The following is an 18,284-nucleotide window of genomic DNA, read 5'->3' on the forward strand; positions in this document are numbered from 1 at the left end:
ATAAATATTTCTGAAATTTAAGTCTTGTTTCTGTGAAAAGCTTAATGGACATTTTGTTGTGCTCTGGAGTAGTTCACTGGGCTTCAAGTGAGAATTAAAAAAAAATGCTGGGAGTAACAGTTGTCTTTGCACAGGATTCTGCAGCCCAGCAAAAGATGCTGCTTCAGCTCCCCAGCAAAACTGGCAGGGACAGGGTAGAAGATTTGCAGGAGTAAAGGAGGGTAAGGCTTTTTTGTCTATCTTTTTCCAGGACAAAGGGAAAGAAAGTAGCTCCTGTTATACTCTATGTATAAAGGGGAGATCAAAGCTTTCAGAAGAAATACCAGATTGGGAAGGGGAAGCAGCTGTTTCCTTCTTCCTCCTACTTTCCTCTTCACTTCCCTGTCCTCCCCCATCGCTGGGAGGATCTCAAAATCCTGCAGAGATTTGGGCTCAAGACTTGTTTGTGGTGAGATGTGGATTGTGAGAATGGTTGAGGAATGTGGCTTCTTGTGATTTTTCCTACATTTGCATTAAGTGCAGAGCTGGGGGCAACGTTCCTGAAACCTGCCCTAGAGAGGCAGGCTGTTGTGATGTGATCCTTGTGTTGCCCTCAGAAACTGCAATTTCATTTACATAAAAAAGTGTCTCTTGACTATTCTTGTTTAAGAATGGGATAGATGATTTGGTGTTCAGAGAGTGTGTGCCTCCTTTGGCATGCAGATCTGTGGAAAACCAAGGGTGTGCACACTTGTTTGGATGCATATGAAACTAGGCAGATTGTTCAAATGACCATTAGGTTGGTTTCGTCACTCTCTTGTTACAAATGCTTGTGGCAAATAACTGGGAGAACTAAATTCAGAGCAACTCCTTGTGGAGAGGTAGAACAGTTCAGGAGATAGACAGTAGTATGGGATCCTAGAATCATAGAATGGCTTGGGTTGGAAGGGACCTTCAAGATTATCCAGTTTCAACTCCCCTTCCATGGTCAGGGACACCTTCCACTAGCCCAGGTTGCTTAAAGTCCCATTCAGCCTGGCCTTGAGCACTCCCAGATATGGGGCATCCACAACTTCTCTGGTCAACCTGTTCCAGTGCCTCACCACCCTCAGAGGGAAGAATGTCTTCGTAGTATCTAACCTAAACCTGCTGTCTTTCCGTTCAAATATCATTTTGTTTATCTTTCTGGATAAATATGTTGGTTTAGTGATGCTTTGTTATGGCATCACACTGTGACCAGATGGGCAAGAGGAGAGAAACCTTGCCACCTCCAACCGTTTGGACTACTTTGCAAAATACTTTGAATTTTTCTTTTTTTTCCCCTTTTCTGTCCTCCACTGGCTCGCCTGATAGCAGTGGCAGAATACCTCCTGCTCCTCCTCTGGTTACAGCCTGGAATCAACTGCTGAAACAATTTCTAGACAATAAAATTGAAAGGTAATAGAGGATAGAGAACAGCATGGCCGCACTTCATATGTTATCTGTGATGCCTAACAGAGCTTCTTTAATAGAAGACAACTCTTCTCTGCTGTCCTTGTGTGAGTGGGGCACAATGCTACAAGAAAAAAGATGGGATAAGTGAATATTAATGAAATCTGTCATTAATTATCACCAGAGCAGACTGTGGAGAATTGGGTTGCATTTTCAGTGGTTTTAAATATAACTTTGCTTATGCAATCCTGTTAAACATTGTTGAAGTATGTCACTGAGAAAGCTCATTATATTTGCTATATAAAGATTACGACTTTTGGGGGAGATTAAAGTTTTAGCAGTGGTTGCCATCTTTCTTGTGGCCACAACAGTGACCTGTTATATGTGGAACAGAGGGGGGAAGCTGTGGGTAAGCCAGATTTTCTGTCTGTCTGGAAGCACAACATTTAAAGCTGTTAAGCCAAACCACAGAAAACTCTGTGAACTTTTCTTCAGGAAGCAAAATTCTTCAGAAAGGGGGCATGTTCAAACAGTGGGAAACATTCCTTTGTTTTCCTGAGTATGTATCTTTTATATCATGTATACAGATGAGTATGTGTGCTTGTGTGTATATAAGAAGAAAAAAGAAAATTCAAAGAGAAATACTGGCTTCAGGCAAATCAAAATGCTCTGTCCCCCATGAAATAGGAGATTTTTTTATTTTTCTGAGAATAGTGTCTAAAATAAAAGCAGAGAGTCTGAGCCTGGGTGTACAGGGAGGCAGGGCTGCCTTGGCTCACAGTTTTGGTGTGCTGGGCTGTGTCTGAGGGGGCTGATGTGCTGACACTGTCCTGCAGTGTATTTTATTCACACCAGCCAGTGCTTGCTCCAACAAGTCATCTGCTGGTCTGAGTTAAAGCAATGTCTGCAGATGGATAGCTCTAATTAGACACAAGGCACCTGCTGTATCAGTGATTAAAAATAAGAAACATTATGGCTAGTTATTGTACAACTTGCGAAAAACCTCTGTATAATGATGGTACATTTGCCATCAGATTAGGTCATGAAGCAGCTTTACTGCAGCTTGGAAAATTAGGATCAAAAATAGTCCTCTGATTAAAACTTGAGCTTCTGAAAGCTCTTCAGAGAAGAAAGATATGCAAATGCAGATGTATGGGAGAAATTAAGCAATCTGCATATGCACGATTCTTGAATTTAAAGAGAGCAATTGATGTAACCACTGTGCTACTCATTTCTCACAGTCACCCTGTCTTAATACAATTAAATGAAACATCAGAATCATCTGGGAATAAGTTGCTTAAAATACAATCCATAATGGCTCAATGTATTAACATAGTGAACTTAGGAGTTTCTGTGGTCATGCAGCTGTTCTGCATGTACCAATATCAGCCTGCAACAGCAGTTTTCTTGAGTTAGGTTTATTAATTTCTCCCACATTTAAAAAAAAAAACCCATAACTTTATCACATATTTATCAGCAGTCAAATACTTTCTCTTTGAAACAGCATTTGCTTTCTGATATCATCAGGAGTTGGTCTCCTCCTCCTTTGCACTTTGCTGCAGCAGCAAGATTCCATCAACCTCAGGGCATCTGCAGGTCCCCTACGTCCTGTCAGGCAATTTTTAAATGCTGGGGGAAAAAAAGAATGTTCCTATCAGTAGAGAAAAATTGTTAAGTTCCAAAGACTGGATGTGATCCATATTAGTCACAGGCCTGTTTGGCATCTGTCTGTTGAGCTTGAACAAGTCCAGCCTATTCCCTGTGACTGTTTTAGATGCTGCTCACTGGCTGAGTTGAAGGAGGTACCCGTAGCTGCAGTGGAGGAAGGACTGGGGACAGTCAGCAGCTATGGGAGCAGCTTCCTGGTATGCAGGAACAGTTAATCACTTCTTGTGATTTGAGGATTGTTTTGGGCTGATCCCATTGAGGACAGCAGATCTTTTCCTCCCTCACAAAACCCAGTAGAAGCTGATTACTAATCACTTGTGTGCTTTCCTTACCTGGCTGGCTGCAGAAGACCTTCTGCTGATGTGATGCAGGGGGTGGTAGATGGCTGAAGCAGCATGGTGCCTTTTGGTCATAGCATCAGCTTATTGGTATGAATGAGGCTGTTTTAAACAATTTGAAGCTGTAGTTCACAGGAGGTCTGTGCAGGGGCTGACCTTTACTTCATTTAATCTTACTTTGATGTCAGTAGATCTCCAAGGGTTAAGTTGTCCATGAAGAGTTTCTCTGCACATCAAGCCTGCAGTTTCAGGCTGTTCTGCATTTAAGGTGTCAGAGTTTGGTAAGACTTGATGATACTCCCTTTTTAAAACCTCGTACCCATTTTAGACAAAATTCAGCACAGTGTTTCTTGACATCTGTTTGACTGATGTCTGTTTGCACCTGACCCCAGCCCAGTTTGTATATTAAAAGTGATGCTCTGTTGAAGTAGATGTTGCCTGTTGTCTGTGAAACGGACTTGGTTTATGCTACTGGTTAAGGCTCATGATCATGGTGAATCCAGTTGCTTCCCGCTCCCTCTGCAGCAGCCCCATAAGCCTGAACCACCTACAAGTGTGGTCTTGGAGACGAGCAAGGAGCATGGAATAGAGCATTACAACTAATGATACAAACAAGCAGTATCAAGTAGGATGTACCCCAAGTTCAAACACGATGTACCCCAAAGTCAGAGGTCAGCACAAATCTCGTGCTTATTCAGAAAATTGCCACAGGTTCCGTTGGAAAGGGCAACAGTCCTGGCAGTGAGCATGCTCCCAGTTAGCTGGGGCAGTCAAATTCCCTTGCCTGTTTATCAGTGTTCCCAGGCTGAAAGGCTGATAGAAAGTGCTTCCTGATCAGCATGATAAATGGAATTTTGCATGATAATTATGTTTACAGCAGGACAGATGTACTAATAACACGTTCCCTAAGGACTTCAAATGAGCTATAAAAGAATCAAATCTCTGCTGAAAATGCTGGCAGCAGTATTATTAATTGTGTAAGTTACAGCTGATAATTGTCTTGTTTCATTTGAATGAGGCAGTCAGCTATTAATGGCTTGTGCTCTCTAGTACCAAAACAGCAGACTGCGCAAAATTTGTCAGTCTGGATAATATAGTTGTATATTAGCAGCGAGTCCTAATGGACATACTCTAGTGGCTAGGGAAGGGAAGAAGTGTTAGAGTTAATTTCTAATGCCGTTTCATCTTTTCTATCAAAATTCTTGCTTATGTGCCTTCAGGAAGAGAACTGGTTTTTCTTATCTACAAATTGTTTGATGTAAGACAATGCCTGCAGTAAAAAAACAAGCTCTCTTTGTGGTTGTCGAGGATTGAAATGGAGAATGACTAATTATCTGTCTTGTTCCACTTACCTCTTCCACAGTGGTGAAATGAACAAAAGTCTTACCCTTGTTTTTATGTTTGTGAGAGATGCCACTGTTGTGCAGATCTGTTACAGAGCATCCCTAAGTGTGCAATTGCATAGAGATAAATATACATATAATAGAGACATGACCTGAAAATCTGTTAGAAGTTATCAGGCCTGATTTTTAAAATAGCAGTAAAATGAATTTCAAATGGGAAATCATGGTAAGTATTGTACCAGGTTTACAGTTAAATAAAGATCTTGTAGGTAACTAACCAAATTCAAAACCCCACTGCTGCAAATTGAATTACTTTTTGTGACATCCTAATTCATTTGCATTCCCAAAGCACGTTTGATTTCATCTGCGGTAAGTTGAGCTGCAGATAATATCCCAGAGGAGCACGGTTCTCGTAGTCCTAACCTACATCCATGCTCTGGCTGATTAATCTGAAAATCCTTCAAAATTTCTCTCCCCTGCTATTACATCAAAGCATGCCCGAGTGAAAAACATGTGAGTAGAATCCTGAATTGTGTTCCCATAGCATGAGAGGGACTCTTTGTGTGTTTCATCAGGCAATACTTTGGGATTTTTTTATGGGGAAACAGACGGTTGACTTTGTAAAGAGTGTGAGATGTGTTCCTGGGTTAGCAAAAGAGAGCTGATGGTCTGGAAAAACTGCCTGGAGATGCTTTGTAAAAATTGTCCTTGGTTCCCTGTGACCTTTCATCAACTTAATTCACTGCTAATGAGCTGCAAATTCATTGCAATTCATTGCAGAGGTTTAAAATTGCCGCTGAGTCAGATGACAGAGTGCCTTGTTTTATGTTATCAAGAAAAGTCCTCCGACTGAGGGAGGACTAGGCAGCAACGCAACTCTGAAAAAGAAGTCACAGACCCTTTGTCTCTAAAGGCTGCTGGTGGAAGTGCAGAGATTTTGAGAAGAGAAAGGAAGGGGGAGACCAGAAAAACTACAAGTCTTACATCCGCATAGGTTCTATCCCTATGCCTGCTCACCCTAGGGAAATGGTAATGTGATTGATTTGTTCCACACAGATAGGCAGAGCCTTTAATATCAAATATATCCATTTCTGCATTGGCTTAGTGGTTTTTTTCTCCCTAAAGCCGTTTAAAAAGTGCATGTATATAAAGAAATTAAACACCCAAAAGAAAAAACCCACACAAAAGAAGGGTTTCCGCTAAAGAAGAATTAAATGTGTTTTTGCATCTCCAGTCATGGCGTTTGCCATCCAGAGGTCTGCCTAAGCTTGTGCTTAGCATGGCTGCAGTTACAGCCACAACACTACTCCTTCCAGACCTGGAAATCATTCTGAGTAAGTCATTTCAGACTAAGTCAGTTTACCACACCTTAGCTTTGAAAGAACCAGCCACCGCATCAGCTCAGGTTCCCATGCCAGGTGCTTTTCAGGCCTGGTGCTGCGATTTGCTCCTGTGCTTCCCAGATGCTTGGAGACAGAGACCTTGGGCAGCCAGCTTTGAGTGCTGGGACGATTCGGTAATGTTGAGTGGTGCTTTATGCCCTTCTAAATGCTTTTTTAGTAAAGCTGTTAACAAGGGGAGGTTCTTCATCAAGTATGGGATTATGGAAGCCATCCCTGCCTCTCCTGAGCCTCGTAAGAGGAGGAGGGAGATGGACTATCAAGCTGCCTGTCCTGAGACTTTACTGTCATTTTGAGACTTTTTGCCCCCACCTCCAGTGTGTATAGATGTCTGAAGTAATGTACAGGTTATATAAACTCACCAAAGCTTAATGCTGTGTTGTTTGTTTGTGGTGGGGAGAGCTGGGTAACTCAGATCCTTCAGACTTCCTGTAAAGTCAGGGTGTGACCCATTGTCAATTAATCATCTCTACCAGGAGATGGGTTTGCAACTACAGTTAATTGTTGATTATTTTCCTTTAATGATTGCTTTATCTACTTCTTTGTTTATATGCACTATAGACTAGATCATGTTGAGGGCTCAATACACATTTGAAGTGGATCACTGCAAATGTTGGGGTTGATCAGCCAACCTCTACTCTTCCTTATTGCATTATATGAATGCAATGTATCTTTTGGGTGTGCTGGGGAGAAACGGAACAAGTCAAGAATCATCACTGAGGTTATTTGGTGCTGCAGTCAGTGCAATTTGGTGCTTTTAAGAGGCTGCCTGCTCTTGCATCTGCCAGAGCTGCTGCATCTGATCCTTCTGGCACAGCATGAGGGAACCAAGACAGAGCAGTATGGAAAATGAGATATTTGGGTCTTGTGCTGCATGGCAGTCTTTGTTGGCCAGATTGGTCACTGAGATGCTATTTTATTGCTCTGATAATGTAAAGTATCAGTAGACTCAGTCTAACAGAGTGCTCTGGCAGTTTTCCTCACTTTTGGTGTGTTAATGAATCTGCTTTTAGAATAAAATAAAATATTGCAGTTGGAAGGGACCTGCAAGGATCATCTAATCCAACAGCCTGACCACTTCAGAGCTGACCAAAAGTTACAGTGTGTTGTTAAAGGCATTGTCCAAATTTCTTGAAGTTTTTTTGGGTTTTCTCCCCTCAAAAACTGATTGAAAACTTATATATCATTGCTGAGTATTTGCTAGCTAGCCAACTTGCACCCAGAAAAATTCAGTTCTCCAATAATTACATAAGCAGGAGATTGCTCAGGTTACATTTCATAACCCAGCACTGGGACAGTATGTGGGGAATATAAGAAAATAAAAGGCCATAAATTTGGGAACCTTTTGAGTCTGCATATCCAGCTGTTGGTGGGTTGGCAGAGCAGCACGTGTTCCCTGACTGAGTGGGGATGGTGCCTTGGGAAGAGGCTGTTTTCAGCAGAGAGTTAGGGAGGTGCCTTTGGCCTCTGCCAATTGCCATGTATGCTCTTGGGGGCATATTGATCCCGGGAAAGGCAGTTCTCCAGCCTGCAGATGTAGGCTGCATTTGTCAAGTCAATTAAATGTTCATTAGGGTGACTGCTGGGTACTCTCTGTTGTGAAAACAGGTGGGCAGGCTTCTTCCCAGCTTCTCTCAATATTGGACCCTACTGTACCCACCATGCCTTAAAACAGAGCAACGATACAGCTACACAACCAAATGTTACCAGTGTTATGAGAACAATTCTTCCTTACTGGAAGTAGGGGAGGCGAGGATTCCTCATGGAGATCCAGTCTCTTAAATGTCACCTTTTAAACCATGATTAGACTTTGTTTGTGCACCTGTGATAGGCTGAACCATGATGTTCAGTCTGTAGCTGGTCTTCCACCATGCAGACCTAAATGTTCACAATGCAATAAACTGGGTTTTGAAAACATTTAAATTGAGAGTAACCTCAAACTGGGAATGAGCCAATTGCTGTAAGCTATGCTGAGCAAGGGACCTCAACAGAGAGAGAAGAAAATGATCTAACCCTCTGCTACCAGCAGAAACCCAGTGTCCAGTAACAGGGAGGTGCCATGCCCAGTCATGGTGGCAGGGATGGGGGAAAGAGGACTATGTTTGCTTTTCCCAGAGTGAAAAGTGCTGAGTGGCTCCAGTGGCACTATGCTGAGTGGCTCCAGGATCTGTCCCTAGTGAGACAAGCAGGGAAGAACCAAGCTCTCCCCCTGCAAGACTCAGCTCCACAAACTCACTGGGACATTGAAGCAGTTCTGCTGGAGAGTAAGGATCTACCTTTACCCTAATAAAGGATCTTGTGGTACTGTTTTTGGAACGTGTCTCCTGTATTGCAAATGTGTTTCTTAGTTGAGCATAAGCAAATGCAATATTTTAAGTAAATACGTATTTTTGTACTCGAAGGCCTTTGACATTGAATCTGACTGTGCATGAACTAACAAGCAACAAGGCATTAATTCCTATGGATGTAATAATGTTTCGAATTATGGCACTGGACTGTCTCACCTTATCACAGATTTCAAGAAGTTAAGAGGTCTAAGCTGTCCAATATGATAGCTGATCTCTGAACAATATGCATAGGCTTGGTCTTCAGTAATGAATGGCCAGGGAAAGCAGGGCATTGACTCTTGGGTATGTAATAGGATGCTGGGAAAAGTGCCTGATCCCAAGGGTATGTGTAGCAAGTGTAGCCAGAACTAAATGCACAGTATGCACCAGTGAACACTCAGATTGCCACCACCTGTGCCAGCCTTCATATCTCATGCCCGAAATGCCTCATGCTAAGCTTTCTCCTATTAGTTTGTTCTTTGAGCCCTGCTCACACAGGGGGCTTTTCTTTCTCTGTCAAGAACTCTATCAAGACCATTCACAGTGTCTAGGATATGTATTTTTAGCAGTGCAATTAATTGTATGTTCAGCTCTCTTCCAAGTCTAAGAATGTTAAGATGTGGGATTGTGGAATATGTTCTCCCAGACAGCACATGCGCATCTGGAAGTGAGACAGGGATATGAGGCTGGGCTGTAGGTAACCTAAAAAACATTTTAAATGGAAGAGGAAAGGGCTGGGGTCTTAACTGCATGGTTATGTATGCAGGCTAGAATTAAAGTCTTTTTTTCAGGTGACTTAGTAGTGCATGTCTGTGTTTCCATGTGTTATGGTATCTACTGCATCAAGCCTTGATGTGCAGGCAAGTTTCTCAGTTAATTACAGGGCTTTGGGTGTTGTGGAATACAACATTTTGTGATTTGATACTTTAAAGACTTGCACTCTGGCAGTGTGTGGTTTCCTCAGATACTTGGTTTAAATGTTTCTTCATTTCCCTGGGATGTGATGTTTAAGGGGAAACATTGCTTTTGAAAAGAACTAAATATTCATTGTTTTGCAATGCACAAAGTTCTGTCAGATGAAGTATCTGTTACATTCATGTTAATCCAATGAAGGCTGTTAGGGTGTAGGTTTTACTGCAGAAAAAAGGAGATAAAGATGGACAGTTTGTATGTTCTTTACAGTGCTATTGTATCTGCTTTGGCAGGCATCCTTGTTTTCATAAGGTCAGATGATTAATCTTGTTATTTACTTCTTTCCTAGTTTTGAGTGTCTCTAATTAAGCTGATGCCCATTGATGTCTTACCATGATAATATGTGTTAGGTTATAAGGTAATGGTAGTTCTGAAAAATATAGCTGTGGCAGTGTTTGGGCATACTCAAAACAAATCACTGCACAGAAGCCTTCTGAAAGCTATCACACTGCTGCAGAGTCAGTAAAGTGAAGACAGTGAATCTGTAAATCATTGGTTAAAGATAATAGAGGATTTAGACTTTTGGCACTTCGGCATCTCGGAGAGCTCTGCTGTGTTTAAATTAATCTTACTGAATCGTGGCTGTAGCTCCTCCTGTTATGGCTTGGGCAGAGCCAACAGAATGAGGACTGGGTGCAGAGGCAGCTGCCTGCAGTGGGAAGATAGCATCGTTAAATCATGGAATCCTTTAGATTGACCTTTAAGTTCATTGTGTCCAACCATTAACAAGCACTGCCAAATCCACCACTAAACCATGATGTTAGGTTTCCAACAAGATACATATTTGGCGAATTGGGAATCCTACTGGGGAAGATGAAAATGAAATGTCCCCTGGAGTCAACAACGTGGTGATTGCTCTTCTGTTCTCCCTAGACTAAACCCTGGGAGTTTTTTGCCTTCACTGGAGATTTCTAGAAATCGTGTCTTCTAGAAAGACTCATAGTGTGTCAAGTTGAATTGTGCAAGATGCTAAAAAAGCCCAAAAGTCCAAAATTCCTCTTCTACCATACCTTCTGTTTTTCTGCACAATTGCATATACACATTCACACTAGACAAGTACTTCGACAGTGAACAGCTTACTACTCAGAACTTCGAGTGAAAGCTCCTTGTCTCTTTGCAGTGCTAGTACTCTTGATTTTATATTTGATGTAACCAGACCGAGATGATCTCTCTGGGGCATTGGGACAGGGCTGTGCTAGAATTTTGTATGCTATTTGGAGGATCACCTGTGTAAAGTGCAGGAGGTACCCTGGTTTAGGAGGAGTGTGTAACATGGAGCCGTGTTCATGCCATTGCTCTTCGTCATCTCTTTGTTTCTGTCCATCTTCCTGCTTATGCCCAAAAGGTTGATGGAGACTGAGGAGACATTTGGCATGGCATTATTCTCCTAGTTATCACTAGATTTGAAGGTCTGTCTCCTTGCAGTTCATATCCCAAGAAAGCAGGCTGTTAAGGGTCCTGCTAGCTCAGGATCTCTGCTTCAAAGACTTTCCTTCACAGCCCACTGCAGCAGGCTGCGGTCTTAGACTATATTAGCATCCTGCCTGCACGTAGGTGACAGCTAAATGGAGGGCTCTTGGTGTGTTCTCTGTGTGTTTGGGTTGGGCTGCTGAATTAACAAAATAACCCATTTTCAGCGTGTGCCAGATGCTTTTAACTCCCATTGTGGGCAATAAGCTGCTCAGCGTGGAAGTCTTAAATGGAGTTTGATGTTCTTTGCAGATAATGGCTCTGCTGCATAATTATGATAGCACACAATTAAAAATGGCTCTATATCACTTTGGGTAGCTCCTGGAAATTCTATTTCCCTTAATAATTTTCAATAGTCTCAGGGTTTGTTTTTCCTGTGTTTGTCTTCCTGTAATATTGGCAAAAGATAGGAAGAAAATGAGCTGGGACATAAGAATCCCAGCAAAAACTTCAGAGGGAGGGTGAGAGGTGACTCATTAGCAGGTCTTTCATCTGAGTTCATGCTGGGGCATGAAGTCAGGGGTCAGGAAGTGAATGGGGATTCGTTCACAGCTGATGTCTTGTATCATATTTCAGAAGAAGGCATTAATTGTCACAGCTTAGCCTGGGAGTTTGGGCAGAGGTGTGCAGTGGGCAGGCTGAGGAGGGGTTGGAGAGAAGTGGCATTTAAGTTTCCCTGGAGTGAGAAAGGGGCCAGAGCTGCTGGGGACAGGGCATGGCCTGCATCTGGCAACTCTGCTCTTAGCTACTCCCCTGGCCCTGGGGGCGGAGAGAGAGCCAGCATCTGCACTTCTGTTCATACCCAAATCCAACTCCAAAGGGGTTAGGGAAAAGAATGGCAAATGATAACTTACTCAAAACACAGAGTAGCCTGCAAGAGATGTTTGTAGCCATATTATTGTAATATATAAAATACATATATATGTATATATTTATTTATTTACTTTTAGTATTTTTTTCATTCTACTACATAGAAGCCTAATCTTAGATCTCATTGAATATTCTCCTTATTTGCCTTCTACTGTTCAAGCCATTTTGGTGCTGGAAGGAGCAATATGAAGCCCAAATGAAAAGAACAGCCCTAGTGTTGCTGTTCCCATAGAGGATCACAGTGATGCTCTGCCTGGTTTGACCCATGGGAGCCACAAGTCCAGTGTATGTCTTGGTGGCTCCTCAGGGAGTGCTTGCAAAGGACAGGTTGGCTTTTGAGCAAGACCTCCTCTTTGAGTCTGGAGCTGGCACCTTTCCAAGGGTGGATGGATGGCAGAGGGAAAGCCTTCACTTACACCCCTAGGCAGGCCCTGAGGTATCCTTACAGGTATCCTGATCTCATTCCCAATCACTGCAGGTTTCACGTTTACTTTCTTTCCACTCCCCTTCTGCACCTGTCTAGGGTAGTGTTCCTATGTGCAGGATACATCTTTTGTGATGAAGGCACAGTGGAAATAAAGAATCCAACATTTTTAAAGTGTCAAGCAGTCCTGTGCTTTTCTGATGCTTCCAAGCCACATTATTATAAACACTGCTGTGATCAGAAGGTAATGGCACAGACATTTCTGCCCTGTGGTTCTTGCCCATTTTGCCTGCCCACCTGAAGGGAGGAGGTGGCCCAGTGGACGTGGGAGCTGCCAACAGTCTTCAGCTCTTGAAATGTCTTTGTCATCCCAAGTTCTCCCATGACTGTTAATGCAGCCAGCAGGTGTTCAGATGATTGGCAATCGTGTGTCCCATGTCACTGCGTCTGAAGGGATGCAGTTGTTTCAGACAAAGTGAAGAAGCTTGTCCTGAAGGGATGTTTTGTGTTCTGGGAGCCAGCAGCACTCTAGATGCTGGCTTCAGCTGTTACAGGTTTGTGGTCTTAACAGAAGCAGCGGGAAAATTACACCCCCAACATTCACAGAAAGTAGTGGCATTTAAAGTGCATCTTTTTCTTCCTGATTTTGTAGCTGTGCTAGAAAGTCATTACACGTGGGTTTATTTTTCCTTATCTCTTGGATTATCATTGGCTTCTTTCCTGCCTTCCTTCCTTCCTGGATGAATTTATCCAGTGTTCTGATTGCAGCTCCTTTTTTTTTTTAATCACCTCCTGTCTATGTGGCTTAAGATTCTGTATGTTTAACATAACTGAGCTGAGTATTCTGCAGCAACTGAGAGCAAAGATAATTTCCCACTGATTGATGGGGTGGTTATGGTCAATATATTTGTAGTCTACTAGCTTTGGCTATTTGCTGTTTTGGTTACAGACCTGCCTTATTTTGTTTATCCTTGTATTTAGTTTCTTTTTTTTCCCTTGTATTTTATTTTATTTTTGCAACTGAGCCATGTATTAATCTGACTTTGAAGAGGGGAAATGAAGAGAACATTTCAGCTTTTAAGAAACTTCCACAGAGATACAGACAGCATTTTAAAATACAAAATAGGTATCAACACAGCTTTACATCAGAATGATGGTGATGTGTGATATAAAACAGTTTGGGTTATTTCAGTGCAAGTGTCTACATATACCAGCTGCTATAGCATGCTAATCAATTTTTGAAAAAAAAACCCTTTTAGGAGTTGTATGGACCTGGCTGCTTGCCTGAAGAGAGAAAGATGATTAATTTAAATACTAAGCACCAGTTGAGGTGATTAATTCTTAATGAAGTCAATGAAAAACTGATTTTGCTTGTATTCCCTGGAAGATCCTTTCAAAAGCTTTGCTTTTCCAAAATTGTTTTTTGTCCCGTGTGTGTGGTACAGGATGTGACTTCGTTCACAGCAGGTAGGCTCATTAGTTGGCATTTCTAGTATAATATCCAGCTGTGGAAAGCTTATAAAATACTGGTATTTAGGTCATCTTAATTAGGCCTTGAAATAAAGATTTAAGATAAAGTGGAATAATTGCATATCCTTCATTGCGTCTGAGCTTCCTCAGTGAGAAGAGGGTGCAATTCCCGGGCAGTATGAACTGATTTCAACAGAGTTGCTCCAAATCTGCCTCCCCAGTGCTCCTTTGACAGTGCTGGGAGTTGAAGTGATTAAAACTAATGATTCTGGGGAGAGGTGAAAGATGTGGCAGTGTTCAGCTGGGTTGGGGGGTGGGCTGGATATCCTTGCTCTCACTGCTGCTTGTGCCAGAACCTTTTATGCGTGCTTTCTTCCTTCCTAGATGGATGGGTTTATCTAGAGTCACGCTTGTATTATGCCCTAGTTGAGAGGGAGCTCAGGGATCAGTGTTCCTCTCCCAAGTTCGGGTGAACAAAGAGCTTCCCCCACTCCTTTGTGCTGGCTCACTTGCCATGTAAGGTACCCAAAATGCTGCAAAATCAGTACTGGTGAAAATCAGTGTGAGGTCTTTCATGCCAAGAGGGGATGGCAGCAATTCCCATCCAGCCTATGTTGCATTTGAGGTTAGCAAGCAAAAATCAGGAGGTGGCATCCCCAGTGCCGGGTTTAAGAAGTTGAGACCAGCGAGGGAAGCCAGAGGACTCTAGCAGGCAACAACTGGATGAGCAGCTGGTGAAATGCAGTTGGGTGTGTTCCTGCCACTGAGCGCATCTGCCTTCATGACAGATGCACATGTAGGATCTTCAAACCCTGTCTGACAAACTGTCAGCAATGAGGCTGAGGATGGTGCCTAACTTTGGGCAAGGAGACTCTTGGAAAAAGGTTTCAGTGGCAACTGGAATATGCACCTGCTGCTGTACAAGCACCTGGCATCTACAGGAAATACAGTGTGACTAATTTGATAAATTTAGTATGAAGAAGGTGGCAAGGTTGTACCGCTGTTTATCTCTCTTTGACTAACAACATGCCAAGTATGCTTTTGGTGTTGTAACACTACAAGATGGGAGCATGCCATTATTTGTGTTATTAAGCTAATGATGTATGAAGAGGTATTAAAAAGCCAGCAGCTGTTGTCTGCCACGTCATCTGCCAGTGGTGCTGGTAGTTGGAACCTACAGCTTTTGCTTATGGGTCAGTGAAACTGCAAGTGGAGGAGGAGCTCCTCCTGATCTGAATTTCTTCCAGTAAGAGCATTCCTGTGTCCTTTCTGACTGTGGATGGAGCTGAGGGAGCACCCATGGGTGCAGGAGACAGATATTTGGTCTCTTCTTCTTTGTCTATGCCAGCACATCCTGAAATGCAGACTTTTTTTTCATAGCATTTTGAAGGTGTATCCTATCTTGCACCAGATCTTCTAAAAATCCTAGTTTAGACAAAGCCTGAGGGGATTTAGGTTTGCATATTTTATCTAAGAGGATTATGCTTCACACTTAGTTGATCTATAAATTGTTTGAGGGGTTTTCTGTGATTTTCTAAGTGAGAAAAAGCTGCATGCACATTCAAATTGTCCTGAAATGTATTGTCTATGGGTCAGTGATAGAAATTTGATGTTTGAATTAATGGCAAATGGAATCAATGAACCTCAGGGTTATTTTGAACTGAAAAACATTTCAGTAATCAGATTTGCAGCATGGCTGCCGGAACAGTTGTAGCAGCACAACTGGAGGGGCAAGGGAATTGCAGGAAGGATTAGAAACTGCTAACACTGGCATCAGAGTAGACAATTTACTGTGAAAATACAGCCCAGGAATAAATTAATGAGCACCTTTCCAAGCATATAGGAGCGCTCATAACATTCTGGAAACTCTGCTTGCAGATCAAGGGAGTAAGGCAGCTCAGTGGGAATTGGGCAAGAAATAGTGATAGTCTTTGAAGACTTTTATCACTGAAGTTCATACTCCGAAGTCACTGGTGAGGTGCTCCGTGCCTCAGCCATGGCCCCTGGGATTGATGGGTGCTGGCATTGCTCCTGCCAGCTGGGTGCTGGGGCACAGTGCCACGGCTCTGCTGGCTGTTGCAGCTGTTTTGACGCCCATGGACGACGGAGTAGTTTCAATGATTGCCAGCTTGATTCTTCTTTATGTCCCTGTGGGTGGGCTGTATCTTACGCATTCATTTATGGTATTTTTGGTGCTTTTTGGAGGGCTGGGTGCAGTTCTTGTTTTGTGCTGCTGTCAGGGTGTTTGGAGGTTGTGCAGCAGCAATGGCTGCTAAAACAAAGCCTGTATGGGGGCTTCTTCCCTGCCTGCTGCAACAGCCAATGTAATGCTAAGACTTCCATAATTATTTCTCTGAAGGTGGAGGAAGGATGTGACTCAGACATAGGAAAATGGCTTAAAACAGAGCCTAGCTCACCTGTGCTGCTCACAGGGATGGTCAGAGCTTCTGTTTAAACTGCTATTTTATTACCAGTGTTGCTGACACCATTGTCTTTCATCTCACTTCAGACACTCCTCACAGGAGTGATGAGATGGACGTCATGGAGAAACAATTGGCACTTACTTGGTAGAAAGTGCGAGGGGCAAAGAGAAGTGTCCCGTGTGGCAGTGTGAAGGACAGGCAGTCTCTGTGGATCTATGTCTGCATTATTTTGTCAAAGCAATGTACTTGTAGCATTGCCAGCTGTACTGCAGCACCCGTGGGACTGTGTTAGATGGGTGTTAAACCCTTGAAGGAAGGGAAACATGAACTGAGGAGGAGCTGTTGCGAAGCTGCAACTTCTGCTTTACTGTAGCAGCCTGCATGGAGTAACTTAGCTTCTGGGTGGAATCAAATACACTAAGATAAGCAGAATGGAACAAAATTTAATAATATCCAAAGGTATGGCTTGGCTAGTGAAGGACAGTGTGTGATCTTTACTGAATAACAGCTCTGAGGACTTTCTCGTGCCCTCCAATCAGCAGTGATTGTGTTCTGTTTTCTCTGCAGACGTCGGCTGATCTCCCAGCGATCTTCTCTGGAAACTCTGGAGGACATCGAGGAAAATGCCCCACTGCGGAGGTCATTTTATTTACTGTCTCTCTGGCTTCTTGTCTGTAAAGCACATGCATGGGCAGGCTTGCTCTCCCTCCTTATGTTGAAAAGTAGCTGGGTCTTCACATTGAGATGTTCTTCATAGTGAGTAAAAGTGTTGAAACTTCACACGTCCTGCAAGGTGGTGGCTGATGTGAATTGCGTGTTCCCTGACTTTAGGTCATTAAACAAAAAGGCCATATTTAAATGAAATGTCAGGAATTAAAATGTCAAATTTGATTAATAGAAAAGTATCGTTGTCACCTATATGAATGACGAGCCCCAAGTCAATAGTACCCTAACATCTGTGGTACATTTAAAAAGTATGTACAGATGGTTTAATATAGTAAGTTTTTGAAGGCTAGTATTTTTAATGGATTTTTACTGTTTATCTGTTTATTCTCTCAGCACATGCAAACTTATTTCAGTTACCAGCATTGCTGTCTGTGTGTTGGCTAGTAGGTTTGTGACTGCTGCCCCACTAATAAATCTGCCCCCATCCTTGTTATATTGGCAGCTTCAGTGAAGTTTGATTTCTGCATCTAAGAGACCACAGCTTCCTTCTCTGGGGACCACAGTAATTAGTCACTAGGCAATCCTCTGGGGTGATGGAAAATGGAGCAACTGCTTAACAGTTCAGAAACTGGCTGGTCAGTAATCTGACCAGTGCATGGAATGCTTCCAGGTCAGCTGTTTGGCAAGACAGCAGTCTAAGTTTGACTGCCTCTTTATCTTGGGACCTGTAATTCAGCTGGTTTATATTGGTGTTTAGCCTATAGCATGCAGATTGGCTGTGTCTCCCTACCTCAAAGCAAAGAACAGCAGAGGCTGTACCAATTGGCTTATTACCAAGTCTTGATTATTTTTACAAAGCTTACCATGCTTTGCTTACCAGCATGTTATGAATTGTTCCCATAAGTGATTCAAACATGTATAATTGGTAAAAGATATAAACAAAGTATGGTTTGCCAGGCAGTATTTTTACTTGCTAATTTGCAGAATTGGTGGTAGAATGTCTCTCTTGATGGTATTTTCCTGTGAAGAAGCTAACAAGGCTAATTGCAATCAGAGGGTGAGGGAATCTCAAGGTCTTTACCAGCAGGAGGAAGGCAGAAGTGGCAGAGTGATGGGGTGCCCCTCTCGGGGTGTGCCCGTGCAGCCCGATGGCGTTTGGGTACAGCAGTGGGGACTGGCACAGTGGTCTGTGTTTTCAGTCCAACATAACGATCTCTTGTGCTTGAGAAGCTGTAGAATTCTGCCTGTGCAGGGGAGAGGATGGGAAAATTGGTTAGGGAAGCTTAACACAGAGGGACTGTGCTGGTCCCATGCACCAGCAGAGGATGCTGGTCCCGGAGGAGCCACGGAGGATGCAGCAGCCGCGGTTGCAGCCCTGGACTCATCTCCAGTGCCTGCGAGCTCTGCCTCGCCTCGCAGTGAAGCAGCTCTGGATGAGACAGAGAACGCTTTCACATGCACTGTGGTTTCAGCTGATTAGAAAGAGCAAGGGTAGTGGAAGGC

The 18,284-nt window shown here is 43.0% G+C and overlaps 1 protein-coding gene across 1 annotated transcript in view; it reads left to right on the top strand.

Annotated features, from left to right (window-relative positions):
• The window catches only part of CABLES1 (Cdk5 and Abl enzyme substrate 1), a gene marked incomplete at its 5' end in the record, with an annotated part of 70,555 nt that overhangs the window by 16,743 nt on the left and 35,528 nt on the right, over nt 1–18,284 (top strand). Inside the window, one exon of the mRNA XM_082281505.1 lies at nt 16,683–16,754. Within this exon, the coding sequence (XP_082137631.1) occupies nt 16,683–16,754 (72 nt within the window). The remainder of the gene's footprint in view (nt 1–16,682; nt 16,755–18,284) is intronic.

The sequence above is a fragment of the Coloeus monedula genome, assembly GCF_965178545.1.
Source record: "Coloeus monedula genome assembly, chromosome: 1".
Classification (NCBI taxonomy): Eukaryota; Metazoa; Chordata; class Aves; order Passeriformes; family Corvidae; genus Coloeus; species Coloeus monedula.